Source organism: Oryx dammah, unplaced genomic scaffold, assembly GCF_014754425.2.
Source record: "Oryx dammah isolate SB20612 unplaced genomic scaffold, SCBI_Odam_1.1 HiC_scaffold_4, whole genome shotgun sequence".
Taxonomy (NCBI): Eukaryota; Metazoa; Chordata; class Mammalia; order Artiodactyla; family Bovidae; genus Oryx; species Oryx dammah.
This window is the reverse complement of record NW_024070188.1, coordinates 63,143,422-63,171,057: the sequence shown is the minus strand read 5'-3', so window position 1 is coordinate 63,171,057 and position 27,636 is coordinate 63,143,422. Positions and strand designations below refer to the sequence as shown.

At 40.7% G+C, this 27,636-nt stretch overlaps 1 protein-coding gene across 1 annotated transcript in view; it reads right to left on the bottom strand.

The window, feature by feature from the left end:
* Nucleotides 1-27,636, bottom strand: part of ARFGEF3 (ARFGEF family member 3) — a 174,175-nt gene that overhangs the window by 84,326 nt on the left and 62,213 nt on the right. Inside the window, exons 5-6 of the mRNA XM_040239099.1 lie at nucleotides 18,460-18,528; nucleotides 1,415-1,537 (exon numbers count right to left, since the gene is read on the bottom strand). Of these exons, the coding sequence (XP_040095033.1) occupies nucleotides 1,415-1,537; nucleotides 18,460-18,528 (192 nt within the window). The remainder of the gene's footprint in view (nucleotides 1-1,414; nucleotides 1,538-18,459; nucleotides 18,529-27,636) is intronic.

The window sequence follows — 27,636 nt, the reverse complement described above, 5'->3', positions numbered from 1 at the left end:
ACAAAGTTTCATTTTTAATGCTTCATCTTAAAACATTACTGTTATAGTATTTCCCATCACATTGCCACCTAGCAAGGATGGAACGTGACTGTGTACTAATATAAGGACTCAGCATTTTAGGTTTGTTTCCATTAAAAATACTTGTTTCTCTTAATGCTTTCTACTTACAGACTTGAATTTCTTTTAAACTAATATTTCTACAGCATCATAGTCAAAACCCTAGTATAAACAAAATAGTTTTTAACAAAGAGAAAGCTAATGTAATAAAAATATCTCAAGTTTAAACAATTTTTTAATAGAAACTTAGGCTTTAGATAGAGCAAACAAAAAAATCAGTTTTTTTCCCCCCAGATTAGTGTTTTATTTTTTTAAACACTGGCTGTCAGATCACATGTTAATAACTTGGACTGGACTCAGTAAGGAGACCAGGGCATTTATTCTGGCTCTTTCATTGATAAGGTCATTAACTTTAGATTTCAATTTCACCTCTCTGGGCTTCATCTTCCCCACTTGTTTTTCTAAGGAATAAAAGAATTTGACCAGATAATCTGTAATGTTCACTCAACTCCATAATTTTCTAAAAATTAGAAAATAATTGAAGTTAAAAATCAGAAATAAAGTTACACATGAACTCTTCATTTCTATAAAATTAATTTCTGAGATATTCTGGATTGCCGCTGGAGATATCCTATTCTAAAATAATAACAAGTATTCATTCAGAATAATTTTTGCAGATTTAAAAAAATTTTAATCTCAATTATTAGAGACAGACTTTAAAAAAAAACAACACCAGTTTTGAAGAGGAATCATCTCCTCATTAACATTCCCAGAAGATAATATATACAAGAAGCTGATTACATTTACATTTTTTCCCAGGAATGCTCATTTTAAACAATCTGCTCAAGTTAAGAGCAAAAAGCTCAAGTGGGCTCTGATGACAGAGAGAAGATAAATTCAGCTTCTTCACTGCCACAGTCTTTTATTTCACAAAGAGAAACATATACCCCAAGTCTCAAGGTGCGTAATTAACTGCCAGTAATTTTTCTTAATTTTGAATTTACTTCAGTGTTTGTTAATACATCACAATATTTTTATATAAAATTGTTGAACCTGCGATGTTTAGAACACGATTTTAAAAGAAAAGTGAGTTTTAAAATAATGACTAAACAATGACCGAAACCACAGGGAAAAATCTCTCTTTAAACTTTGGAGGGAAACAGGCAAAAACATATTTAAAGAGTTTAATTTATATAAATAAAAGTTCCAGTGAACCAAGCCAGCCCTTCCTAATGTTTCAGTAGGAAGCAGCCCTGGCGGGGGAGGGGAAATCACAGAAGATGTGGGACACTCATCATGCGATTACAGAGAGTCACTGGCAAGACCGGGATGAACGTGTGGGTACCGAGAGGCTCACCGTGTTCTCCTGCCTTTGTCGTAACTGTAAAGTCAAGTCACTCAGCATTTGACTGAGAGTTGCCCGCACAGCAGTGTTTATACTACGCTGGTGACAGCTACATATGTATGTTTCAATGCACACCTGGTAAAGAAATAAGATAGCAACATACACACTCTGTAGATATCAGTTCATTACCAACATGCTTTGGAAGTAACTGGAGGAGATGTTAAATCCCTCTTAAATAGAAAGTCAGCCTGATTTAGGACTAGTTATCAATGAGTACTATTAAGTATTTTAAGTCCCTGGGAATTTGTTTTTAATCATAGAGGAAAAGTAATCTTTCCCTAAAGACAATCACTCTTCAAAGCTTACTATTCTGAGCATTACAGAAGAATGCAAACGAGTGATTTTTAGATTAAAAAAACAGTTCTATCCATTACAAACTCAGGTGGCTGGAAATTAATCAGGAAAACTTCTCTTCATGGCAAAATAGGAACAGAATTTATTAACTCCTGAGTTGGGGGAAAGGGTTAATGAACCCCTTTCTCCTCTATAAACAAGTTTGACCTTGGATTAACTGTGTTCTTTTGGAAACCTGATACAGGTGGGACACGTCAGCTGTGTTACTAGGCAGTATGACTTAGGGTAAAAATGTCCCCCTGATTACTAAGCTGCATCTGAATTTAGAAAACTGTGAACAAACTATAAAAACCGGTGAGAAGTTTCCTTGGGTAGCTCTTGTCACTGATTATGTATACCCACTGAGGGAACTCTGCCAGCTCAACTCATGGAGTTGTTACAGAATATTGGTTCCTACACAGTTGAAACCTGGGGCTCCAAATCCAAGGTGACTCTGCACCCATAGAGATGGCTCTTATCTTTTTGCTCCTAAGCTGACATTTGAGAGCCAGAGACTGGCCTCTGGACTGCAGCAAGGACTCCTGTGAAAGATAAAAGCCTGTGGTGCCCTGTTTCTATTCCCTGTCCTAGATTCTGCCAGTTGTGATCTACTGCTGCTGCTAAGTCGCTCCAGTCGTGTCTGACTCTGTGCGACCCCAAAGACAGCAGCCCTCCAGGCTCCCCTGTCCCTGGGATTCTCCAGGCAAGAACACTGGAGTGGGTTGCCATCTCCTTCTCCGATGCATGAAAGTGAAAAGTGAAAGTGAAGTCGCTCAGTCGTGTCCGACTCTTAGCGATCCCATGGACTGCAGCCTACCAGGCTCCTCTGTCCATGGGATTTGCCAGGCAAGAGTACTGGAGTGGGTTGCCATTGCCTTCTCCATGTGATCTACTAGGGTCTTGCAAATCTGAATGTCTAGTTGAACATTAGACAACTCCCTGAAGGCTGCAGCATGGAGAAGTCCCAATTTGAGGGGGAAAAATTCCTCATTTGATGGTAACGATGTTAAATGGCGTGGCTTTTCAGATTTTATTGGCTCTAATTCTTTTAGAAGCTATAGGAATGGACAATAAACGCATGCTTTAAAATTTTTCCCACTTTTTCCTCTCCATAACGTACGTCATCCCTTTCATTTCCCAAGCATATTTAGTCCCACAAAAAAGAAAAATAGGGGGGCTTCCCTGGTAGCTCAGTGCCAAAGAATCTGCCTGGCAATGCAGGAGACATGGGTTTAATTCCTGATCTGGGAAGATCCCACATGCTGCAGAGCAGCTAAGCCTGTATACCCAAACTATTAAGCCTGTGCTCTAGAGCCTGGGAACTGCAACTAGTGAAGCTGGAGCACCCGAGAGCCCAGGCTCCACAACAAGAGAAACCACTGCAATGAGAAGCCTGTGCACCACAACTAGAGAAAAGCCTGAGCAGCAACAAAGACCCACCACAGCCAAAAATAAAGTTAAAAAAAAAGAAAAAAAGGGGGGGATTTAATATACCTTGATTATTTTTCTAGGAGTAACTTCAAGACTACAATGAAAATAATAGGGTTCTTACCCAAAGTCAAAGCGAAGTTGCTCGGTTGTATCTGACTCTTGGCGATCCCATGGACTGTAGCCTACCAGGCTCCTCTGTCCATGGGATTCTCCAGGCAAGAATACTGGAGTGGGGTGCCATTTCCTTCTCCAGGGGATGGCAAGTTTAATTTGATGATGATAACTGAGATGGAAGAGAAACTCAATGTGAACCTTTGCTGCTGCTACTGCTTAAGCTAGACCTTTCTGTTAGGCCTCATTATTAAAAATCTTTTTGTAAAATTAACTAAGGAAAAGTAAATATTTCCTAGCAGTTTAATTTACCTCCTATTGAATGCTTTATATTCCAAATGAGCCGTGAAAACTCAAAAATGTATTTGGAAGTTGGCTTAGATTAATTTAAGTTACAAAATAAGAGCAAATTCCAAAATATATTTGTCAAATTACCATTTTAGGGTATATCAGTTTTAAACTCATTTTCTCAAACAATCATGGATTATAATGTACCTGAAAGTAAAATTTATACGTACTTAGAAAAAAAGTGTTTTAATCTTGAAAGACTTTTACTTTTGCATGTGATGAAATAGTTTAAAAATTTTGAAAATACATCTGAGTGTGATATTTCACTATGATGAAACCAAATTCTCCACAGTGTAATTAGGCACACTCATATTATTTATACCTTAAGATCTAACAGTTTTCTTAAGTCTTATACTCTCCCAAGAAATCTTTATAACTGTTGATCTTTAAGCTCTCTAAACTCTGACATTATAAATTTAAGGGGGAATTTTAAGCTTAGAAGCATTAAAGATGAGATCAACTATCTGGAGAGCTGAACTACGCACTTAATATAAACATGATTTTCCTGAATATGGAAAGCCATTTATAGCCTTCTTTTAAAAACTCTATCAGTCAGTCCCTTTAGACCCAAGAAAGAACGCATGATGAAGAATTGGATCTGAAGAAACACAAACAGTGCTGTCAACAGATGAACTTCATAAATAATCAATATATTTCTATGAGTTTTTAATGTTACCATCATTTTTAATGCTTAGCTGTTATTATTACACATACAAAATGGGACATGACTTATTGCAAGAGGGATTTTATAAAGGGAAGGGTAGGCATGTTTAGTTTGCTTTGAAAAAAGATTAATCTAAGGAGCTCATTCTACTAAAGCTGTGAATATAAATACTGTCTATGACAAAGGGTGTCCTTTTAAACATAAAAATGATGATGTAACTGATAATATCACTTTCTTCAGGTACTCAGAAAGAGATGCTTTATCAGCTATCCTGACATCCTCTAAAGAAGTTTCTTAAACTTGTTGTATTAATAATAAATTGGTAAATCAGTAAGGTCTGCAGAACTAGGGTTTCCATAACAAACCTGACCATTTTAATTCAAGGCGAGTGATTTTTCACTTTGTGAATGTCTTTCTTCCTCTACCTCAGGACAGTGCTAAGATGAGAACATTGAATCAGAGAAGCTCAGAGAATACCATGTCCAAAATCAGGCTGAGTTTCTGGGAAGGGACTCATCAATTTCTTTTCGTATCTCCAATATCAGTTTTATTTCCCCATGCCCTTTGCTTTTGTGGTGCAGAACTGACACTTCAGAAGCCTCAGTTCTGCACCTTGACCAGAGGCTCAAAGGGCAAGTCAAATACCTTGTGAAAAGCCACAGGCCCTGGATCGCCAGGGAAGGCACAAAGACAGGGCAGTGAGGAGTGTCGTAAGGGACATTTTGATCATTTCATGCATTTGTGGACATCCAGCTTTATGGCATGCAAAACACAACTGAGGGCAAAAACATACATCATTAATGATGCAAAACAGACCCCAAAGCAGAAGGAAAAAGAACAAGAAAACACAAGTCTGCAAGGCATATATAAGCAATGCAAATTTTAGATTATCAAGTCAGTAGACTGATAAATAACAGTACTAGGTTACAACCACGGTAGAATCACTATTATTAAATATGAAGCAGCATAGTAGAATGTAGCAGATAGTCAATACACATTAAGCAAAGGGATAATACATTTTAAAGAAGCTGCCACAGTAGAAGTTTGCTTAGCTTTACAAAGTGCATATGACCTTCACTTTATCGAACTGTGCTTTTACCTTCTCTTTCCTATCTGAATGGGGTTAGCGGCATAGCTTTGTTAAAACAGTACATGGTACTGACTGTTAGTCAAGAGCAGAGCTAGTATGTTTCTGATTGGAAAATTCTCATGGAGATGACAGCTTATGGTAATTAAGAAACAGAAAGGATCAGAGATTAAGTAAGCTACAAAAAAGCACAGTGTCTCTTACGTGAATGTTTGTTGATCACAGTAGGATTGATAGAAATTTTGATTATTACTATAAGTCTAAACTCTACATTGCATCATGGTAACAGCTCAGTAGCTCTGCCGTTTCAGGTGTAAACAGCAGTAACAGGTGAGTATGTGACAGGAGGCACCTCATCAAATGCAAACACACAGGCATACACACGTACATACACACAGAGCAAACTGAAGTTGCTTTATTATTATTAAGAAATAGCTATGTAAGTAAATCTAGTCTCATGCTTGGGTAGGGAAATTTGCTGGATTTCCTTTTGGATCTCAACTTACAAGGAATTTCTTAAAGTGCCCAAGGATATACAAAAACCTGACTATGACTTTGTTCTTCCTCCTTCATTTTCTTCTTGGCTTCAGCTGGCATATTAAAATAGCTTAGGACAGCTTAACCCATCAATTCCTGTACCTTTTCACGTGGAGCCTTCTGTTTCGTCTACAGAAGGTCTACTAAACTCTAGCCTCTGTCCAATGAACCAACCAAAATGAAGCAGAGGGGACCCCTGCTTTGCTCCATGCATCTTCTAACTCCAGATAAGTTGTTCAAGAGCCACGCAAATCAGAGGTTAAAGGAAAGTGCTGAATTTCTTGCAAAGGACTAGTTTGCTCAAAGCCCATCTCTGGCAGGAAGTAACCAAAGAACAGACACCCCACAGGAGTTAAACCAGAGTCAGCAAAGAGACTGGCCCATGAGGAAGGAAGGAATTTCTGGAAGGAAAAGTGGAGAAGCTCCTTAGAATGGGGTTTCCTCACTCCAGTAGCCTCAGCTGGTTTAAAGCAATGGGCCAGCTCCCTTGGCTAATTTTTTTTTTTTTGCCAGGAGGCGGGGCTACCCCTCCCAGTCCTAAAGGGAACATGACAAACAAGATGCTTCCAAGATAAAAAGTACACGGGTGACCTGGTCCATTTTCCTGGATTGTATCTGGAGACCTTCAGCTCCTTCATTGTAAAATATCTTATGCGAGGTATGGCTCAGAAATAATGCTATCACTGTGTGGAGTTAAAAAAAAAAAAGAATCACTAGAATCAGTGAATATTCAATGAGAAGTCAGCCCAATTAAAAAAATTCTTTAGTGATACCTAGAACAATTACATCAGAAGCTTTGGGAGCAGGTCTTCATTTGCAGTGTTTCTAAAGTTCCCTGGGGGTAACAAGTGGAACTGAGTTAAACTCATATCCTCTGATGGTAATCAAATGCTCAGAAAAGATAAACTGAGTATCAAGTGTAAAGATACCCAAACAAGTGGCATATGCCTAATGATCACTTTAATCTACGGTCACAAAAAAAGTAAAATGCATCAGTACCTCTGCTTCACATGTAAAACCACCATACAGCCATTCTCTAAATGCCTTGGTAAAGTGGATAAAAATCCCAAGAATTTCAGTTGGTTGCTACACTAATATGGCAAGATTTCACTAACATTTTCCAAGACTGAGGGTATCTAGGAGGCAATATAACATAGTGATTAATGGCACATATTCAAAGCCTGGATTTGAATATCTAACATTTTTTCAACATTGGTTTTTATTTATGAACAAATCAACATAAAATAAGTCCAGATGGCAATGGGAGGAGCTGTGCTGCTGACCTGCTTACAAAGGAAGCAAGTGGACAGTGAAGTGGGTGCAGTCAGACTTCAGCCTGGAGACCCCTTCCTCCCATCCACCTTAGGGTCTTCCTGACCTAAAGTCACTGGGCAAGCAAATTAACTTCCCTTGCTTTGGGATTCTTTATATAGTTGGGTTATGGTAAAGATCAAAAGAGGATGTGTGGGAAATACTACTTATTGACATGCCCTAGGAACGCAACTATCAGTAGTTACCATTATTAACCACTGTTTTGGAATTAAGGGATGGAGGTTGGATGGAATGAAAATGGGAGATTCCTGAAAGTAAAATCTTAAAGAGAAAAAAAAAAGTCTTTGAGAGAGAATCTGCTTGAGCTTGATAACATGCTATAGGATCAAAGACTAGAAGTTTTCCATGACTAAGATCAAACCAGCAAATAACTATTTACAAATGAGGCTTTTTCATGTAGAAAAATCCCACAGAGCTGCCTTTACCAGGCATGAGAATATGCTCCAAATCTTACCAATGAAACAATAATATCATTAACCATCTTCAATTCAGCTTCACAGAGCTTCAGGCTACGGCACCACCTCTTCCGTTAACCCTAAGGCCTTGGTGATTTTTACTCTGACAGTTTTTCCTATACTAAGGTAACTACCCTCTAGTCAAGGCTATGGTTTTTCCAGTGGTCATGTATGGATGTGAGAGTTGGACTGTGAAGAAGGCTGAGCGCCGAAGAATTGATGCTTTTGAACCATGGTGTTGGAGAAGACTCTTGAGAGTCCCTAGGACTGCAAGGAGATCTAACCAGTCCATTCTAAAGGAGATCAGTCCTGAGTGTTCTTTGGAAGGACTGATGCTAAAGCTGAAACTCCATTACTTTGGCCACCTCATGTGAAGAGTTGACTCACTGGAAAAGACTGTGATGCTGGGAGGGATTGGGGGCAGGAGGAAAAGGGGACGACAGAGGATGAGATGGCTGGATGGCATCACCAACTTGATGGAGGTGAGTTTGAGTGAACTCAGGGAGTTGGTGATGGACAGGGAGGCCTGGCGTGCTGAGATTCATGGGGTCGCAAAGAGTTGGACACGACTGAGCGACTGAACTGAAGTGAACCCTCAGAACACTCAACATGTCTGCTAACTTGAACATAATAGTAAGAGAAATACTAAGGGTCTCGCTTTCAACCAATAAAAGAATTTTGTATCCATATGGAGTTTCAGTAATGATCATTCATGAAATTAAACAGAAAACATGTTGGCTGTTTCATAGCTGTCCGATTCTAAATTCATTTCATATTTCTTATTCCTCCTGCATCACAGAAGACCCTATTCTGAAAAACTGTCATCACTGCCATTTAATTAAGCAAGTTAAAGTTAGACACACAAATGAAGGCTGCCTTCTTATTTACATTTTCAGTGCTTAATGATCCTTTTATAGTTTCAGCAGTACCTTAGGAAAACAACATCATTTTTCATACTTAAGTACACATTTCATTTCCTGATCAACAGGTTCCAGGGTAAGCACTGTTCTTCAGTAAATAGTCAAAGCAGACCAGAGTAAGAAAGAAGAATGTGTGAATTCTTCCCCCAACATTTCCACAGGTGATTTAAATGATTTATTTTAAGGTGTTTTTATAAATTGTTTCCCTAGCTATATCTAAAGTGACAATAGGAGAAAAGATTTTTTAAGTGAAAGACTTATTTTTATGAGAAATTAAACTACAATCAAGAAAGCTTCCAAGAGCTAAGTGGTAGTTTTAGGCTGAAATGTCCTGCTTTAAAAATAGAGTTGCAGATTTTTCAAAGGCTAAATTAGCAGGTGGAAAGCATGTGAGAATCTGCAAAATCACTGGGTCTCACTATGTCTACAGAATACCATTATTTTTGTGGCAGTCTCCTTTGTAGTTAATTATTCTTGTTGATGAAAAATTATTTCTTAAGCAATTTCCATGGTGAAAATCCAAAGGGCTGTAAGCTATTTCGCCAATTTCAGGAAATATACAATGAAGGCAAATTAAGAAAAATGCTTATTCCTATCAGGCATATCTGAAGTAAACAATGATTTCAAATAATTCTACTACTATCCTTTCTTAAATTACACAAGCATCATTCATTTAATAACCTACTATCTGTAACTACTGATCCATAAACTTGAGAAATGGAATACTTCCTGCCATATCACTAAACAAGGATGTCACAGTGACTGGCAACTGTAGCTACCACGGGTGATGACCTGGTGAACCCTGGGGTATTCTCTTGAACACCTGCCATTTAGCAGCCATCAAACTGGAGTCACTCCTCACAGTGAGCCCTAAGGAAACTCAGGATGTGGAAACACAGGATACTGGCCCCAGATAGGTGAGGCACTTATCAAACGAATGAATTCAGTGAGCCCAGACTCTAGCATCTTCCCATACCTAGAAAAGCGCTAAATTCCTTAACTTGACATAACTGGTTTCTTTAAATTAACAGTAATCTTTTGCTGTTCCCAACTATCTGCCCTTTGTTGCAAAACTCCTATATATCTTAGCCCCTCACCTCACCTCCTCAGAACAATTTCCCAGAGATATCTGAGACTTTGTGTCCCAGGCTACAGTCCTCATTTTGCCCCAAATAATACTTAACTGCCAACTCTCACATTGTGCAATTTTTTTCAACAAACTTATATTTATAAGTTGTTCTTAGGCTTTTCATATAAATAGATCTACTCCATACTTGTCTTATGCCAGATTATATAAATATGGATTGGGGTAGGAGGCATATTTTCACAAGTTAACAGTGGGCCTTATTGGCAAAAACATACCCTCAGAAGGAACAGTGGCAGATTAAATCATTAAAAGCATTTAAGAAATATGCTTGATACATATCAAGCAATGACAAACGGGAAGGAGAAAATGTGGACAGGGTTTAGCAGAACATGAAGAAAGACAAGGGAAATTAGAAGAATCAAAATCTTGCACTTACAGGGTGGCCACCATTAAGAGGATGTTATAGCTGGTGGGAGTCCCTACTTCATGGGGGTGGCTCGATTCGCCATGGCAGAAAGGCATGACCGCTCTCACCTAGGTCTTAGCAGAACGCTATCTTTAGATCTCATTTTAATGAGATTATACCATTATTCACTTATGGCAATGCTTCTCAAAATTTAATACCCTTATGAATCACAGCGGGTATCTTATTACAAGGCAGATTCTTATTCAGAGGTCTGGGTTGGGGTTCAAGGATCTGCATTTCTAATAAGCTCCCAGGCATCTGCCAAGTGGATCACACTTGAGGTTGTAGAGCTTCACAACTCCTTTCAATATGGTTTTACACCACAGCTTGTTGGAGAGAACAGTAACTATCAGAGCAATGAGTCTCAACTTGACTTCTCCAGTAGAATCAGCCAGTAAAAGGGAAAAGAGTGCAGGTGTTAGTCACTCAGTCGTTTCCCACTCTTTGCAACCCCATGGACTGTAGCCTGCCAGGCTCCTCTGTCCATGGGATTCTCCATGCAAGAACAGTGGAGTGGGTTGCCATTTCCTTCCCAGGGATCAACCAGGGGCTTCACAAAATTTGTACACCCAGGTCCCTTCAAGATCAAAACACTCAGAATTCCTGCGGTGACCCTAGGCATCTTATTTTCACTAATACTTGCCAGGTGATTCAAATATGTAGCTTTGAGGAAAACCACCAACATAAAAGTAGGGCCTCCAATGTTATGTAACTGTAAGTAGCCCATACATAAGAGAATCATTTTGGGAGGGTAAAGAGAAGTCAAAATTTAGTCAAGTAACTACTGAAAATAGCCAGCCTTGTTTAGGAACCTATGCAACCTTGTGGAAGCCTGTCTTTTGTTCTGATCTTCAGTTGTCGTTTATAGTGAACTGAGGCACAGTATTCCCTTCATAAAAAGATCTATTTCAAAGATAAAAGGCAAGATCAATGCTGTGTCTGCAGACTGCTCACCCCGGGAGTGGTCTGGATGAATGGAGCGGCAGCCCCTTGGAGGATTACCACCAACTTCCATGATTAAATGTTAAGGGTCCCTGTAAGTAGCTCTTCCATGACCAGACTATGAAACACGTTCTATAGGATGTAGAGACTGAAAGCTCAGGCACGCCAACCAGTCTTGCTTCCCGGTTCTATCACTTCCTAGGTGTGTGGCTTGGAAAGTTAGTGGATCTCTCTCTGTACCAGCTGCCTTATCTGTAAAACAAGGATAATCAATAGCTCCTGCTTCACAGTACTGTTGTGCAGTTTATATGATTTAATACAGGGAAAATTCTTAGAATGGTGCTTCACAGAGAGAGTAAGCACTGCTGCTGCTGCTAAGTCACTTCAGTCGTGTCCAACTCTGTGCGACCCCATAGACGGCAGCCCACCAGGTTCCCCCGTCCCTGGGATTCTCCAGGCAAGAACACTGGAGTGGGTTGCCATTTCCTTCTCCAATGCATGAAAGTGAAAAGTGAAAGTGAAGTCGCTCAGTCGTGTCTGACTCCTAGCGACCCCATGGGCTGCAGCCTACCAGGCTCCTCCCTCCATGGGGTTTTCCAGGCGAGAGTACTGGAGTGGGGTGCCATCACCTTCCCTGAGAGTAAGCACTAAATATGTATTAAAAGCAGCCATGTAACACTTTGAGTATAGGCACATTTCTCTTTTTTATATTGTTTATTTATTTTTGGCTGTGCTGGGTCTTCACTGCTGTGTGGGCTTTCTCTAGTTATGACAAGCAGGGCTTACTCCACAGTCGCAGTGCACGGGGTTTCTCGTTGCAGTGGCTTCTTCTCTTGTTGCAGAGCATGGGCTCTAGGGCATTCAGGTTCAGTAGTTGTGGCATGTGGGCTCAGTAGTTGCAGCTCTCAGGCTCTAGAGCAGAGGCTCAATAGTTGTGGGCTTAACTGCTCTGTAGCACATGAGATCTTCCTGGACCTGGGATCGAACCCAGGTCTCCTGCATTAGCAGGCGGATTCTTTACCACTGAGCCACCAAGGAAGCCCCATGCAGTTATCTCTTGTTACTACAAGCGATGTTATGCTTTCAAGCCTCCTCAGAATGATCAGTTCTGAGAGGGAATGGCCACAGCAAGCAGTGAACCCAGAACTCTTAGCTAATACCTGATGGAAGTACACTGAGTTGCAGTGTACAAGCCTGGTGATTAAAGATCCACTGTTCTCAGCAGGAGAACAGTTTCCAGGGTGTTTCTATTACTGGCTTTTGATTGAGGCTGCTGGATTAAGTGAGGCCCCAGCACTGGCACCTGCCTGCTCGTGGTGCTCCTGGATGACTGCCTCTCTTGGCAGACTGGCATGTCGACATCCTCCCCCAGGGACTGGCCAGCTGCAAGAGCTGGATTCTTACTGCCCTGAACTTGGTGTCCATGCCAGGTCCAGGGTAGCACAGAGGAGCTATTCTGCACACTGCCATCTATCAAAAGCACTTTGAAGTGGTGATGATTATGGTCCTTACAAAGCAGTCTCCATCCCCCTGCTGATGCTGGACAATGTGCCCCTGTGTCTAGTCACCAGAGAGGAGTTGGGCATCGAAGCTAGGCCTGGGGGAACCTGCAGTCTCAGCTGTTAAGGTCCAGCATGGGCAGGGAGGTGGTAGGACCTTCTGCTGGGTCTGTACGAGAGGCATAGCCTAAAAACATCCTCTGGAACCCTGCACACTGTCAAGGGAGGACCCCCACTATCAAATACTTGATGAAAAGTTTCCTTTTATGATCCTTACCAAGTCCTTCCTTCAGAGGAATACAGTCCCAAGCCCCCATCCTGAACTAGAAGTCAGAGCTAGCACTGGAAGTAAGGCATTTTTCTGCAAAGGTCTGACCCCTGCTTTGGGACCATCAAGCTAATGTTCTGCCAGAAACTCTTCGAACTGGGGGATCTCAGTGGGCTGCAGGTGGGACAAGAAGGTGGGGGGAGTCAGCTTGCTACTGTGGTCTCAGGAAGCTAGCCCCATCGATGACCCATCCCTTTAGGGTCCTGGCCTGATCACCATTATTTAGCGGAAGCCTGGATGTCATCAATCTGCTGTTCCAGAAAAGGAGGAGCTAACCTTGACCCGGCATTTACTACATGGCCGCGTGCACTGAAAGCTTTTTACATGGGTTCTATTTTTCTTGTCTAACCGGCACAACCACACAGTGTGAGATAGCGAGACAAGTGCTGTTCAGTTCAGTTCAGTTCAGTCGCTCAGTCGTGTCCGACTCTTTGCGACCCCATGAATTGCAGCATCCCAGGTCTCCCTGTCCATCACCATCTCCCGGAGTTCACTCAGACTCACGTCCATCGAGTCCACGATGCCATCCAGCCATCTCATCCTCTGTCGTCCCCTTCTCCTCCTGCCCCCAATCCCTCCCAGCATCACAGTCTTTTCCAATGAGTCAACTCTTCGCATGAGGTGGCCAAAGTATTGGAGTTTCAGCTTTAACATCATTCCTTCCAAAGAAATCCCAGGGTTGATCTCCTTTAGAATGGACTGCTTGGATCTCCTTGCAGTCCAAGGGACTCTCAAGAGTCTTCTCCAACACCACAGTTCAAAAGCATCAATTCTTCGGTGCTCAGTCTTCTTCACAGTTCAACTCTCACATCCATGCATGACCACTGGAAAAACCATAGCCTTGACTAGACGGACCTTAGTCGGCAAAGTAATGTCTCTGCTTTTGAATATACTATCTAGGTTGGTCATAACTTTTCTTCCAAGGAGTAAGCATCTTTTAATTTCATGGCTGCAGTCACCATCTGCAGTGATTTTGGAGCCCCAAAAGATAAAGTCGGACACTGTTTCCACTGTTTCGCCATCTATTTCCCATGAAGTGATGGGACCAGATGCCATGATATTCGTTTTCTGAATATTGAGCTTTAAGCCAACTTTTTCGCTCTCCTCTTTTACTTTTATCAAGAGGCTTTTTAGCTCCTCTTCACTTTCTGCCATAATGGTGGTGTCATCTGCATATCTGAGGTTATTGATATTTCTCCCGGCAATCTTGATTCCAGCTTGTGTTTCTTCCAGTCCAGCGTTTCTCATGATGTACTCTGCATATAAGTTAAATAAGCAGGGTGACAATATACAGCCTTGACATACTCCTTTTCCTATTTGGAACCAGTCTCTTGTTCCATGTCCAGTTCTAACTGTTGCTTCCTGACCTACATACAGATTTCTCAAGAGGCAGGTTAGGTGGTCTGGTATTCCCATCTCTCTCAGAATTTTCCACAGTTTATTGTGATACACACAGTCAAAGGCTTTGGCATAGTCAATAAAGCAGAAATAGATGTTTTTCTGGAACTCTCTTACTTTTTCCATGATCCAGCAGATGTTGGCAATTTGATCTCTGGTTCCTCTGCCTTTTTGAAAACCAGCTTGAACATCAGTGAGTTCACGGTTCACGTATTGCTGAAGCCTGGCTTGGAGAATTTTGAGCATTACTTTACTAGCCTGTGAGATGAGTGCAATTTTGCGGTAGTTTGAGCATTCTTTGGCATTGCCTTTGTTTGGAATTGGAATGAAAACTGACCTTTTCCAGTCCTGTGGCCACTGCTGAGTTTTCCAAATTTGCTGGCATATTGAGTGCAACACTTTCACAGCATCATCTTTCAGGATTTGAAACAGTTCAACTGGAATTCCATCACCTCCACTAGCTTTGTTCGTAGTGATGCTTTCTAAGGCCCATTTGACTTCACATTCCAAGATGTCTGGCTCTAGATTAGTAATCACATCATCATGATTATCTGGGTTGTGAAGATCTTTTTTGTACAGTTCTTCTGTGTATTCTTGCCACCTCGTCTTAATATCTTCTGCTTCTGTTAGGTCCATACCATTTCTGTCCTTTATCGAGCCCATCTTTGCATGAAATGTTCCCTTGGTATCTCTAATTTTCTTGAAAAGATCTCTAGTCTTTCCCATTCTGCTGTTTTCCTCTATTTCTTTGCATTGATCGCTGAAGAAGGCTTTCTTATCTCTGCTTGCTATTCTTTGGAACTCTGCATTCAGTGCTTATATCTTTTCTTTTCTCCTTTGCTTTTCGCCGCTCTTCTTTTCACAGCTATTTGTAAGCTATTTGTGTCTAACTGGCACAACCACACAATGTGAGATAGCGAGACAGGTGCTGTTAGCGTTGCTTTTACACACAGAACAAACACAAATCCAGGGAGGTATCCAAGGCAACCCTGCTGGGAGGCAGGAGAGCCAGGATTTATATCCAAACATAGCGAGTCTCCGGAGCCCACGCTCTCACCACCACGCTCAATGCCTTTATCTGTATATTGCTCTTGGGTTGAGTTTTTTTTTTCAATTATCTTTTCTTTACAGGTTCTTATAAAGACCACCATGTGTGTGTGAGTGTGTGTGTGTGTGTTTGAGACCACTGTGTTTTGATGTGTCATTCTATCTAGAAAGGCCTGCTGAGTCTCTACTTTGGCTTCCAGATCCCCACTGAGAACACCCTTGACTTGGGTAGCCAATAGCAGTGTGAGTCTGCTGTTCAGAAATTGTTGGGCTGGCCAAAACATTAATTTAGTCAGTGAATCCGTTGTTCAATAAAGTTCTTGCTGCAAATGAAAACTGTGTCCTTTATTTTTACATAAACCCCAATGAACTTTTTGACCACGAAGAGATACATAACAAATCTTTTCAGATTCTCATTCAAAAACCCTGTGAGGTTGATAAAGGCACCCGCCCTCTCAAAGGGAGCTTGGGAACCCCTGGTGGCCTGCCCAGTCCTGAAGGTCCTACAACAGCCTGTCTTCCTTCCCTCCCTCCCTCCTCGGCAGGGGATGGGCTGGGCAGTGAGTGACACGCTGCAACTCCTGTCTTGTCCTTCATACAGCAAAGAACCAACAAGCGTCTCACATGCCAATCCTGTTTCTTGCTCTGATCAAACACTACATTTGTCATTTTAAAAGCAAACCATTGTGTATATGTACCACAGCTTTCTTATCCATTCATCTGCTGATGGACATCTAGGTTGTTTCCATGTCCTGGCTATTATAAACAATGCTGCGATGAACATTGGGGTACATGTGTCTCTTTCAATTCTGGTTTCCTCAGTGTGTATGCCCAGCAGTGGGATTGCTGGGTCATAAGGTAGTTCTATTTGCAATTTTTTAAGGAATCTCCACACTGTTCTCCATAGTGGCTGTACTAGTTTGCATTCCCACCAACAGTGTAGGAGGGTTCCCTTCTCTCCACACCCTCTCCAGCAATGGAGTATTACTCAGCCATTAAAAAGAATACATTTGAATCAGTTCTGATGAGATGGATGAAACTGGAGCCAATTATACAGAGTGAAGTAAGCCAGAAAGAAAAACACCAATACAGTATACTAACACATATATATGGAATTTAGAAAGATGGCAATGATGACCCTGTATGCAGGACAGCAAAAAGACACAGATGTGTATAATGGACTTTTGGACTCAGTGGGAGAGGGAGAGGGTGAGATGACTTGAGAGAATGGTATTGAAACATGTATAATATCATGTAAGAATCGAATTGCCAGTCTATGTCAGATGCAGGATATGGCATGCTTGGGGCTGGTACGCGGGGATGACCCAGAGAGATGTTGTGGGGAGGGGGGTGGGAGGGGGGTTCATGTTTGGGAACGCATGTACACCCGTGGTGGATTCATGTCAATGTATGGCAAAACCAATACAGAATTGTAAAGTAAAATAAAAAATAAATAAATTTAAACCTTAAAAAAAAAAAAGCAAACCAGTGTGGGGTATCTAAAATAGTTACACCCCTAGAAACAGAGAATAGAACGGTGATTGCTGGGGGGCCAGGGGGAAGGGGAGATGGAGAGTTACTGTTCAATGTGTATAAAGTTTCAGTTATGCAAGATGAGAACGTTCTAGAGTTCTGCTATACAACATTGCACTATGGTCAATGTTCCTGAGTTGTACACTTCAAAGTGTGTTAAGATCTCATGTTAAAGGTTCTTACCACAGCTAATTAAAAAAAAAAAAAACCCAAACCTACAAATGATAAGATCACTCACTGGTATCTCTTAAAATTCAACTAAAAATATTGACAGCTATTCTATTTATTTAGTTATATAGAGTGAAACATACAAATATGGTAATGAAAAATATTCTTTCTACCTACTTAAATACACATTTGAGAACTGATTTATATTGTAGTGAGGGGTCAGCTGTCTATTTTTCTTTTGACTGACATATAAAATGACCTACCTGCTCAAAAATAATTTTCTCAATTTTCAGTCAATGCCACACAATACCACAAAAGATCAGGTATCAGTCATATATCCTACTCATGATAATGTTCACTATGTATAAGGAGGGATATATTAATTAGCTTGACTGTGGCAATTATTTCACAATGTATATGCATATCGAAACATTGAACATTTTGCAGATTATACCTCAACGATGAGAAAAAGAGGAAAAAAAGAAAACGTGTCCAAAGTGCTAAGCATCTACCTGGAATACTCAGTAAATGGTAATCATTACAGTTTAAAAAAATACCGGTGACTGCTGAGAGCTAGGTTTTCTTTTTCTGCATAATTTCAGAGTTCAGAATATCATTGGCTCATTGAGGTCTGCATGTGTACTCTTGTCAGAACACACAAATCCTGAAGATATCCTTTCCAAGAGGTGGAAGGAAATTTATTTTAAGCATATTAAAGTATGGCTTTGGAATGATGCCGTGTCCAAAAGCCAAAGTCATACGCCACACATTCAGGAAGCCAAGCTTTCTGTTGGACATACTCTTGGGAGTGCTGAAGGTACACATTACTCTAGGCTGCAATACAGATGGAAAAGAGAAGGTTTTCCAACGATTGTTATAAAATGCGTTCATCAGAGTTTAGGAGACAGGGATGCCACTGAATCAATAAACATCGTCCCTAAATCTCATACTTGGTTTTTTAAAACCTATTTTTTAAAAAGATCAAATCTTCTTCAATTAATCTTAGGAAAGACAGTGAGTGTAATACCTAGGTATAGCAGTGCCAGGAGAACCAGTACTGTTATTTCCATGGTTAAAGCCTCAGGTCAAGCAAACCAGAGCATGCAGAGCACTGACAGAGTGGCCCACAGAGCCTGCTTCCCACAGATCAACTCCTTAGTGAAAATTCCCCACAGTAATGATCAGAGAAGGGCTCACCCCACTGCTGCAGCTCAGCTCCACCCCAGCATTTTTCCCAGGTTGGGGTAAAGCAGCTGTGAGCAGACAGCACAAACAAGCAACGCTTGAGGGTCGAGGCGAGCGAGTACTTACCTCAGCGATCTTCAGCACTGCACTCCCATTCAGGTCAAAGGTTGGAGTGTAGGTTATGCAGAGTAAAACCTTTAAGAGCCACGAAGTAGGGGAGGAAGAAAAAGATAAGGGATTAGAATTCTAGAAATAAATTTCCATTTTGCATGCCACTTACGCAGTTTTATGACTTTTTTTTGCTCTTTGCTTTATTTCATGTTTGTTTCTATTCCACTCACTGCCCTCTAATTAGTGGTCACACATTGCCCAATAAAATAGAGACTAATAAAGTAAAGGCTGAAAACTTCTCCCCAAGGAAAGAACCATTCTAAGACTAGCCAGAGATGGCTTTCCTCAACAACTCCAGGAGGTCTGTCTAGTAATAAAGAAAATCAGGCTCAGTGCTAGGTCCTGAACATGAATTACCTAAATTGATTTTTTAGTGTCATTACTACTGGCCTTATTTTACTGGTAAGGAAACTGAAGCTCAAAACCATTAAATAAGCCCAAAGTCACACACGTACCAGCAGCAGAGCTGAATCTGAACCCAAGTAATCTGACCCCATGCCCTGCCCGACTATGTAATACTGTCTCTATATCTTTCTAGACTCAAGTATCACTATATTTTTCTGTTCCTGTCACTTCTCAGATCCACATGGGATTAGACAGTATTTTATGAGCACTTTCTTCTTTCTTGCTTTACCTCCCTCAGAACACTGCCCGGGGCTTATTTATTAGTCCCAAGTTCCCATTATTCTCCAAGTTACATAGACAATGAGTTGATGACATTTACAAGATCTTTAAGGACCATTAAAAATCCCACTTTCTACTTGTAGAGCTATTAGGGACTAGATCAATAGAAGCTCAGGGCATTTTCAGATAAGAGGCTAGCCTCTCCCCTGTCCATCTGGCTTCTGATGGTACACATTATCTCGCTGGTGGTCCCAGACGAGAAATTGCTGGTGTCTGCTCCTCTATCCCCAAACCCTACAGCCATGACTGGTCTGCAGCTCAGCTCGTCAGTGGCAGCCTCAGAGGACGTTTCTCATCTGGTTCTCCCTAACTCATGAAAGAGCAACAAAGCCTGGCATATTTGCCTAAATTAGGACGTACTGCTCGTCAGTACCTCAAAAAGCACAACTGTCCCATGGAACAAAGAACCTCTCCTAATCTCTCAGTCTTAGTTACTAGCCAGGCCAGCCCTAGGAACAGTCACACCTTCAGAGAAAGCAAATAGGTATATAATTAAAGAAGGAAAAAGGGAATTCTTGCCAATTTTAGTCACAAGGTTAGATAACTTCACTGTGGGTCTGCTCCTCCATCTTTTGCTCCTTAAGGCACCTGATAGCCAAGAGTCAACTCCAGATAAAAAGCATCTGAAAGCCACGCTGGCTGAGAAAGAGGCATTGTGGGAAATACTACCCCATGGCCTCATGGGAAAAGGCTTTCTTTTGTGTGATGACGGGGTCGGGGTCTGGTATGCAAGAAGGGATGAAAGCTGAGGACACCAATGCCACCAGGTCCTAATTTGGCCTGGGGTGAGGCCGTGTCTTCTAGTGTCTCTGTACTTGATGGTACCTCTGCCTGACACCCTCCGGTCCTCCACTCTTCCCATGCTTGTTCCTCACATGGGTCATCTGTTGGCTTCTTTGCAGTTTCAGCTCAAATGTCACCCCTAAGGCATGTGGCCCTCCCTGAACACACTCTCTGAAATGGCCTCTCGCACAGCTTCTTGTTTCACTTGCTTCAAAACAAGCACCAGTTTCATAAATTACTGGTTATAATCTTTCCATCAGACTATAACATCCACTGGGCGTCTGAAAGGTCTTCAAGGCTTTCTCATATGAGGCTTTCTTACTATGATTTCTTATTGCCTTGAATGGCTTCTCTTTCTTGAGATATTTCTTTTTTCTATGCCATGTTTCATGGCGGTTAAGTAGGGGGTATGAGAGAGTGCCTGGTGAAAGTGGTGGTCTAGGGAGGTAAATTGGCCCATCTGGGCTCTTGGCTTTTTAACTATTTACAATGGAATATTACTTAGACATAAAAAGAATGAAATAATGACATTTGCAACATGGAAGGGCCTATAGCCCATCATATTGCGTGAAGTGAGTCAGAGAAAGATAAATATTATATGATATCACTTATATGTAGAATCTAAAGAAATGGTACAAATGAATCTATTTACAAAACAGAAGCTGAGTCACAGATGTTGAAAATAAACTTGTGGTTACTGAGGGGAGAGAGGGGGAAGGGATCTATTGGGAGACTGGGACTGACATATACACACTACTATATATAGAATAGATAATTAATAAGGACCAACTGAATAGCACAGGAACTCTATTCAATATTCTGTAATGACTTATATGGGAACAGAATCTAAAAAATAGTAGATGTGAATGTATAACTGACTCACTGCGCTATACAACAGACACTAACCACACTGTAAATCACTATACTCCAATAAAAAAATTAATTAAGAAACAAAAAATAATATCATTTATAGGACCAACAATCAACTTCTTGGCTTCCATTGTTCTGTGCATTCAGACAAGGTGCACAAGGGTAGATCTGGAAAGAAGTTTTCAAAAATCAACCCAGTTTTCTGTGAGCAGGTGCTGCTTTTTACAACAGTGGCTGGAGGAAGTGGGAGCAGAGTCTATGGTAAGATCTTCAGGAAGTGCACTGAGTTGGCATATTTGCTAATCAAGCTTATCAGGTGAACAAGGAGACTGGACTCTCTCTGCCACAGGGGAGCCAGCAAGTGTAGAGGGAGGCCCTTTGCAACAGTCTGAAGGAAGCTGAGGACCTCTGCACCCAGCCAAGGCTGATCCTGTTCAAAAGATCTTTGAAAAAAGGCTCTTCACACCTAATGTCTGGCCACTAAAAACCAAAGACTCACTGAATTCTATGCAAAAACTAAAAACAAGAAAAATAATGAAAGTGAAGCACATTAATGAAGCTGGCCCCTTAAGCTCATGCAGCCTGCTTTGCTGGAAGCAGAGGAGGCTTTAACTCCAGGGCTGATGGTGCCCCTGGACTCCCATGACATATAAAGACAAGACATGTAAAGAGCTCCAGTGTCTAGCAAGGATGATGCAGCAGACAGAAGTGACTTGTTGAAAATGATACGTGGAGAAACCCAATGCCTGCAAGCACTAATTCACTGGATTCAAACACAGACCGGGTGTAGGAAATTTAGGGCAACAGCAAATTAATTTAAACTGTCTGCCTTCCACTGCATAATGAAAGGGTAAGTAGTTTAGATTCATATTCTGAGCACGTTGGCCTCAAGGCAAACAGGAGCACCTAAATATTGAGGGCAATTCCGTTAAAAATACATCCCTCACAGGGTCATTAAAGCATATTGACTACATTATCACGAACAGCAGGAACTTGAGTGATAGGCGGTGTCTTGCAATCGAGCTTGCTGGTACTGCCTCCATAAAGAAGCCAAGGGGATGCAGAAAGCAGGCGGGGGAAACCTTCCACAAAAAGGGAAAGATCCTTACAGAGGCTAATAAAAATCCCAATAATTAAAAAACAATAACTGAATGGCTACTATGTACAAGAAACAATTCTTCAAATTAAAACGTGCATAGAAACCCTGGAGAAAAGAGACGAGACTGGAAAGGAGAATGAGAAGCTGATTTATTGCAAGCCCTGGGCACAAGTGATAAGAATCTGGAAATGCAGCCACATGAGGAACAGAGAGAGAAGTGGATTGATAGTGATGACAAGTACAAGATCACAGGTATGCACCTCTAATCAGGAAAACCCTGGATTAATTCTCTCCCAAGGGCACCTAATCATCAAGATTAAGGTTTTCCCATCAGGCTCATACTGCCTTGTGACTGTGATCATGACAGAGCAGGGGCTGTGAGATCAGGGTTAAAACATAAGTGTTTTAGTAACATGACTGAGGCATGTAATTTAATATTTAATTGCTGTGACTTTGCCTACGTCCTCTAGCTCTTTATCTTTAAAATTCCCATCCTACCTCATAAGAATATTTAGAGGAAAAATTAATTAAATGACTTTTTTTTTAAAAAAAGAGTACATTCAATATATGTATCTCCAGGATGTTTTCTCATAGAGATTAATAAACAAGTCTCCATTTGATGGAACTCATGGCAGCCATTTCAATGTAAATTACATACATTTTAAGTGAAAAAAAATAGATCATCCACATTCAAAATCATAAATCTTTCCTACTATATATCACTGCCCCCATTCCTATGGTCCAAAGCCCTCATCATCTAATCCAGCTCCACTTTCTCTCTCCTTAGTGTTTTCTCTTTCAGGTCCCAAATCAATTCAAGGAATATTTGCCAAGGTTCTAATTGCTGTGGGGTCACAAATACAAAGCAAACACCATTTTTACCATAAAAACAACCTCACAAACTATTGGGCAAATGAATGCTTGTACAACTATACTTCATGGCTGACTTAGTAAGTGCAATTGCAACCATGAGGTATATAATAGTTTTGAAGGTTACAAGACATCTCAGTTTTGGAGAACAGAATCACAGATGAGATAATGTGAGCAAAGCACTGATACAGGAGAGAAAAGGGAGGGACAGAGGTACCAAGCAAAGGAAATGGTGAGAATAAAGGAATGAGGTGTGAAGACAGAGGCTGGAGATGATGCTAAAAAGGATAGCAGGAACCTTATCACACATCAACTTAAATACCCCTTTTAAGTGTTTTGCACATATTATTTTAGGGCTGGTCAGGGCAACAAATCACAACTAAAACTAGATGTACTGAGGGAAACTGGAAATCAGGGTGATAAAGCAAACAATATGACATAGATGAATTAAAGACAGATCCTAGTCATTCCAATGGCAATGAATTAACTGGAGTGCATTTGTTGAAGGAATGCAGGGAATTCACAAATAGAAATGGTCACTATACATGAAATCTGGGTGCCATCTAATCACTGTTCTGCCCACCGATTCTCTTCTAATTCTAATCAATCTAGTTGAAGTCTCTCATATTCCCCTATATTTCATAAAGCTTTATATTAGATACTAATAAAGTAACATGCTTTGAAGAAGATAAACCTTGTTCAAAAATCCATCACATAAAACATTACAGATGTGGTCATCCCAGAATGGGTAGATCTGGAGAAGTTTAGATACACCACTTAAAATCTGCATGCCCTCTGCAACTCCCACTAATATAAGCTCCTTAGTAGTGAGGTCTAACTTTCTGATGCCCACCATGTTTACAGCACCATGTAGGGCTCTGGGAGGTATGGTGAGTTCCAGTCTAAGCTCAGTTCCTCCTATGCACTGTCCGTAGGAGTAATCAACCTCACAGAGTTTCAGCAGGACTTGCAAATGTGTACACATTACTGTAAAATGTGTCGAGAGTGTGATAAGACAGCTTGGCAGCACAAAAGGAAATTGTTCTGAGAATCCAAACGTCAGATCCAGGTGGTGTAACGGGCAAAATCCAGGTGGTGTGACTGTGACAGCTTGTGCAACCACATAGGTAATGATACTAGAGTGTCAGATGACCTGGTTAGGGCAATGAGAATTTAGGGAGCCCCCATTCAGGATGTCCAGCTATTTGACAGGACCTCCAGGCAGGGCAGGGAGAAAATCACCCCTACAAACTAAAGGGCATCTCTGATGAGACTTATAGAACATCTGTCACTCTCTGCTCTGAGAAATTTTTTTTTTTTTTTTTGCATTCAACACAGTAACTGGTAACATGTACCACTTCTGGGTCCAAGAGCTCATTTCTGTTAAAGTTGTTGTATATAAGTCCTTTACGGGACCATTTCCAGGGGATGCAGGAGTAAAGAAATGATTCTTAAAGTTACTAGATAGCAACTGCATGCCACTTCACCTCTACCTCGGGCTGCATTACTTGGGCTGCCATTCTTTTATTACATAAATACTCACTGAGGTGTGATGCACTAATGGTCAGATACAGTATTAGGTATTGGGTGCACAGGAGTAAATTTAAAGAAGATATCTTGATGATCCCTGAGCTCCATAAAGCTAACATTGGGTTTTGAAGACAGTAACAAAATAAGGGATTACAATAAATTGTGAGGAGTTGTTATGACTGAGAAAATACACCGTATTGTCAAGAGTGTCATCAGGGTCTAACAATATAGTACATTTGTAATGCTATACTCATCTTTAATGGAACTCTGAATTTAATATGTTGTAATCAACAACCTCAGATACACAGAAGACACCACCCTTATGGCAGAAAGCGAAGAGAAACTAAAGAGCCTCTTGATGAAGAAGAAAGAGGGTAGTGAAAAAGCTGGCTTAAAACTCAACACTCAAAAACTAAGATCATGGCCTCCAGTCCCATCACTTCATGGCAAACAGATGGCAAGCAAACGGAAATAGTGGCAGATTTTATTTTCTTGGGCTCCAAAATCACTGCTGACAATGACTGCAGCCATGAAATTAAAAGACACTTGCTCCTTGGAAGAAAAGCTGTGACAAATTTCTAGACAATGTATTAAAAAGCAGAGACATCACTTTGCTGAGGTCAGAATAGTCAAAGCTATAGTTTTTCCAGTAGTCATGTATGATTGTGAGAGCTGGACCATGAAGAAGGCTGAGCACTGAAGAACTGACACTTTTGAACTGTTGTGTTGGAGAAGACTCTTGAGAGCCTCTTGGACAGCAAGGAAATCCAACCAATCAATCCTAAAGGAAATTAGTCCTGAATATTCATTGGAAGGACTGATGCTGAAGCTCCAGTACTTTGGCCACCTGATGTGAAGAGCTGACTCATTGCAAAGGACTCTCATGCTGGGAAAGATTGAGGGCAAGAGGAGAAGAAAGCAACAGAGGATGAGATGGTTGGTTGGATAGCATCATCGACTCAATGGACATGAGTTTGAGCAAACTCCAGGAGATAGTAAAGGACAGGGAAGCCTGGCCATCCTGCAGTCCATGAGGTTGCCAAGAATCGGACATGACTTAGCAACTGAACAACAACAACGCATATAATTAAGGAATGAAAAACACAGGGAGGAAGACAAGGAGACCATCAAGAAGTGAGTTTATTTGGGAGAGTCAACCTACTAAAGCACACCAGGAACAGGGAGGCTTGCTGAATGAACAAGGAACCTTCTTTCCCTCTTTCTCAAGCCATTGAAATATACATAAAGTACTTAATTTATACATATATACTTTGAGGTGATGGTAGTTTCACTTTTCCAAATATCAGATGTTATTTATAAGTCAAACCAAGTAACCTACTGTAGCTCAAAAAAGTAACTCAGAATTTTGAGTGCAGCCCACAGAGGCCTTATCCTTCCCTTGCTTGGAGAGAACTCTGGAAACCCCTGATGCCAGGCACATTTCAAACCCCAGCTCTGGTTCTGGCTGAAAATTTAGCTGTGTTACTTAATGTACATTGCCTTCTGGACTCTCATGTATATTGGCTTAAAAATTCATACACTTAAACATATTTGCATAATTCCTTTTCTTGAGAAACAGCCCAGTTCTTTTTTTCCCTCTGTCAAATTCAGCAAAAACAAAGGTGGAAAATTCAGTGATAAGCACAGAAAACTGACATCAAATGCCTTTCTCTTGGGTGTAGGGCTTGTCTACCTCCTAGGAATGTAGCCTGATGAGTATGAACTGCTGGAAGTGTACCCCAGCCATGAATAGAAACACATTTTTTTTCCTTACAGTCCCCGTACAAACAACAAAGCAGGCTCAGTCTTCTGCAGACAGCAGAATGCAGAATACACGTCTTTAGAGAGAGCGAGATCAGGTACCACAAAAGTCAACATAGAATTTTAGAGGACATCTTTTCTAAATTTAAAATGCGGATGTCAAAGATACGCATTTTTTTTTCTTATCTTGATCAAATTTGCTCAACCTCAGCACTATTGACATTTTGGGACTGTCCTGTGTATTGGTGGCTGTTTAGCAGCATCACTGGCCCTCACTCTCTAGATGACAGTGACTCTCTTCCCTAATTGTGACAACCAAAAATGTCTCCAGACATGGTCAAATATTCCCTAGGAGACAAAATGCTCCCCTGTTGGGAACCACTTTTAGGTCACTGATACCCATGCCTTGTGGATACAACTAAGAATTCCTACATCACTCTGCTCCAAAAGCCTCAGATCTAGAATGCAGAACTTTCAGAGAGGACCTAGGGTGAGCCACTAAGCCTTCACTGGGCTTCAGAGAGCCTGGATTGAAGGGAACAATGGAGGAGTTGAGTCACAACCCCAATCTTTTTTTTTTTTTTTTTCTCACTGTTCTAAAGGTTTTATCTATAATCTATATATAGATATATTTTTAATTTAAGTGTAGTTGACTTACAATGTTTTAGGTGCACAGCAACCCAAATCTTTATTTTGATCCAAAGACAATGAATCAAATTATTTTAGTGTGTGGAAATTCTACCACTTACAATTTAAATTGATTTTGGGGGTTGGCCAAAAAGTTCATTTGGGTTTTTCTGCACCATCTTATGGAAAATCCTGAATGAACATTTTGGTCAATCACTTTCTGGCTCAATTTATCCCAATTCTCGCAAACAGCTATTCTGAGAGTTTTTGTCTTTTTTTAGTCAACGGATTTTTCTAGAGCTCATGACTTCCCAGTTTGGAAAACACTGCAAACTACTAATTGGTTTATGATCAGTCTTGGGTTCTTTTTGGTCTTTATTTGTTGCCACAAGTTTAATATTCATTATATACATCAGATGGGCCCTTTGCACCTCTTTCTAGAACATACTATACCAGTGATATCCACATGTAAATATTAAATTATGATGAACTTAGCTAATTTGCTTGAACAAATAACCAAACCATTCTTATTCTTATCTTCTCTTCTAAACTCTCTTCCTTCCCACTGCTGGGCATACACACTGAGGAAACCAGAATTGAAAGAGACACATGTACCCCAATGTTCATTGCAGCACTGTTTATAATAGCCAGGACATGGAAACAACCTAGATGGCCATCAGCAGACGAATGGATAAGAAAGCTGTGGTACATATACACAATGGAGTATTACTCAGCCGTTAAAAAGAATACATTTGAATCAGTTCTGATGAGATGGATGAACTGGAACCAATTATACAGAGTGAAGTAAGCCAGAAAGAAAAACACCAATACAGTATACTAACACATATATATGGAATTTAGAAAGATGGCAATGATGACCCTGTATGCAGGACAGCAAAAAAGACACA